At 46.2% G+C, this 2,717-nt stretch overlaps 1 protein-coding gene across 1 annotated transcript; it reads left to right on the forward strand.

The window, feature by feature from the left end:
• Nucleotides 1–85: 85 nt before the first annotated feature.
• LOC123965202 (keratin, type I cytoskeletal 13-like) lies at nucleotides 86–2,420 on the forward strand. The gene is made up of 6 exons (XM_046041783.1): nucleotides 86–411; nucleotides 983–1,065; nucleotides 1,213–1,369; nucleotides 1,445–1,606; nucleotides 1,898–2,023; nucleotides 2,196–2,420. Exons 1-6 carry the CDS (start codon nucleotides 100–102, stop codon nucleotides 2,418–2,420), a joined length of 1,065 nt encoding a protein of 354 aa, XP_045897739.1. The 5' UTR covers nucleotides 86–99.
• Nucleotides 2,421–2,717: the final 297 nt, after the last annotated feature.

Below are 2,717 nucleotides of genomic sequence, written 5' to 3' on the forward strand. Positions count from 1 at the left end.
ATGACCTCCTTCTCCAGCCGCAGCAGCTACATGTCCTCCCCCATGAGGAGCTCCGTCATGATGGCCCCCTCCGTGTCCTCCTCGTCCCACCTGGGGAGCATGAGGGCCGGCAGCGTGTACGGAGGAGCCGGAGGATCTGGAGCCCGTATCTCCAAGTCCTCATTCTCCTCCTCCTCCAGTGCTGGCGGTGCCTTCAAGCTGAGCGACGCCATGGACGTCTCTGTCAGCGAGAAGGCCACCATGCAGAACCTCAACACCCGCCTGGCCACCTACCTGGAGAAGGTGCGCAGCCTGGAGAAGGCCAACGCCGAGCTGGAGCTGAAGATCAGAAAGTTCCTGGAGAGCAAAGCTGCGCCGGAGGCTCACAACTTCAGCAGCTTCAACGTCCAGATCAAAGACCTGCAGGACCAGGTGAGATCAAGAGTTTATTTATAAAAGCTTAAAATCAAACAGAACATGAAACATTGGTAAAAGAGAAAAGGATTGTGTTGGTGAGATAAAAATTGAATCCAAATTAAGGCATCCAACCAGAAAAAACACATACAGGAGATAAAAAAATATGTTAAATTAACATAAATTCCTGTGATTTTCGAAAAAGGCTGAAAACTAGTACAAAGTTTAGTTGGTGCCTTGTCAGAAGTTTCTCTAGGCTTCACTGGCTGATCTCTTATTTACTTTAACATCAGAGAGATGAACCACAAACACCTGACTGATTATACTATATCAATCAAGACCTTTCTGGCGGCGGCAGCGGGGGGGATTTCTTAAGTTTTAAAGTTTTAAGTTAATATAGCTTCTTTGTTTTTATGATTTTAACGTTTAAGAAAAAGTTTTCAAAATGTTGGGATATAAAACATTTGTAATTTGCTGGTTTTGGCCGCAGAGCTCTATGCAGCAAGTGAATGTGTTGATTTGTTCTTGAAAACAGCTGAATCTAAAGAAGACTTGTAGCCAAACAGTTTTTCTCTTCCTTTCTACTCAGATCAAATTGGCTGCTTGTGGAAACGCCGCACTCGTCCTCGCCATCGACAACGCCAACCTGGCCAGCGACGACTTCAAAGTCAAGTAAGTGTGAGACTTTGTTTTCTCCAACATCAAATCATTTGTCAAGACCTCACCATGAAAAAATCCTGTTCAAGATGTCTTTTTTTTGATCTCGTTCTTCCCAATCACGTCATCATTTAGGTGAGTTTCAACTCATGTGTTTTTCAGGTACGAGAACGAGTTGACCATGCGTCAGATGGTGGACGCCGACATTGCAGGGGTGAAGAGGGTCCTGTACGAGCTGACTCTGAGCCGGACCGACCTGGAGATGCAGATCGAGGGGTTGAAGGAGGAGCTGATCTTCCTCAAGAAGAACCACGAGGAGGTGAGAACAGTGAACCAGATAGAAAAAGAAATCATAAGACCAAAAGACAGAAGTGTAACTGGATTCTTCCTGCAGGACCTGCTGGCTCTGCGGGCCCAGGTGGGAGGTCAGGTGAACGTGGAGGTGGATGCCGCTCCTCAGCAGGATCTGTCCGCCATCATGGCCTCAATCAGAGAACACTACGAGACCGTTGCTGCTAAAAACCAAAGAGACCTGGAGTCCTGGTTCCAGGCCAAGGTGAGACAATAAAGTCCTGTTTCCTGCTCTGAACCAGGTCACTGCTGCCCCTACTTTCCAAAACCAGATCCAGCTGTTAAACTAACACCACTTCTAGCTTTTTTAGTTTTAATTTTTAAGTTTTATAACTTTTGACTTTTGAGTTTTAGTGTTTTAGTTTTGAGACTGAAAGTCTCCATCTGCTGACGAAAATCATGAGCTGCGATTGAAAGCTCTAGAACAGCTACTAATGTCTACTGTCCGATATCCTGATATTTGATCAATAACAATATTGGTACTTGTCCTCGACAGACAGCTGAGCTGACCAAAGAGGTGGCTGTGAGCACTGAGACCCTGCAGACGTCCAAATCTGAGGTCGGAGAGGTCCGACAAACTCTTCAGAGTCTGGAGATCAAACTTCAGGCTCGGAACAGCAAGGTGAGAGAACACGCTCACATAACTTATTTACTGTATCATAACTTTGACTTTTCACTTCTTTGAACTTCCGCAGGAATGTGGATATGAACTGTTTGAGGGGACTTTAAAGTATTAAAGTGTTTCACTGTGAAGTCTGACTGACCTGACCGTCCTCCCTCTTCCTCCTGAACAGAAAGGAGCACTGGAGGCGACTCTGGCTGAGACCAAAACCCGCTACGCCAACATACTGGTAGGTTACCAGAGGCAGGTGGGGGCTCTGGAGGAGCACCTGGAACAGCTGAGGACCGATCTGGGGAACCAGAGGATCCAGTACACAGAACTGCTGGACATCAAGACCAGACTGGAGCTGGAGATCGCCGAGTACAGGAGGCTGCTGGATGGGGAGACTGAGAGGTGAGTGGAGGAAACATTTCAGTGACTTCAGAGTGTTGACATTGAAAAGAAAAATCTTTTTAAGAAATGGAGACATAAATTAATAAAAAGGCCCAAATGATGTGAATTAGTTCTTTTCTGTCCCGTGTTTCTGCAGCACCTCCACCACCAAGGTCATCACTATAGTGCAGGAAGTGGACAGCTCTGAAAATGTGGTGACCAGCAGCAGCAAATAAAACAGGAAACACCCCTGACCAATCAGATGCTGTGAACTGAGTCTCTCTGAGGTTCTTCAATAAAAATGAAGTCTGACATTGTTTCT

Source organism: Micropterus dolomieu, unplaced genomic scaffold (genome assembly GCF_021292245.1).
Source record: "Micropterus dolomieu isolate WLL.071019.BEF.003 ecotype Adirondacks unplaced genomic scaffold, ASM2129224v1 contig_8840, whole genome shotgun sequence".
NCBI classification, from domain to species: domain Eukaryota; kingdom Metazoa; phylum Chordata; class Actinopteri; order Centrarchiformes; family Centrarchidae; genus Micropterus; species Micropterus dolomieu.

Excerpts from the sequence above, each read along its gene's own strand:
- LOC123965202 (XM_046041783.1), top strand. The coding sequence starts at position 100 with ATGAGGGCCGGCAGCGTGTACGGAGGAGCCGGAGGATCTGGAGCCCGT. Across the intron at positions 412-982 it reads TCAAAGACCTGCAGGACCAG|ATCAAATTGGCTGCTTGTGG; the intron begins GTGAGATCAAGA and ends CTTTCTACTCAG. Across the intron at positions 1,607-1,897 it reads AGTCCTGGTTCCAGGCCAAG|ACAGCTGAGCTGACCAAAGA; the intron begins GTGAGACAATAA and ends TGTCCTCGACAG.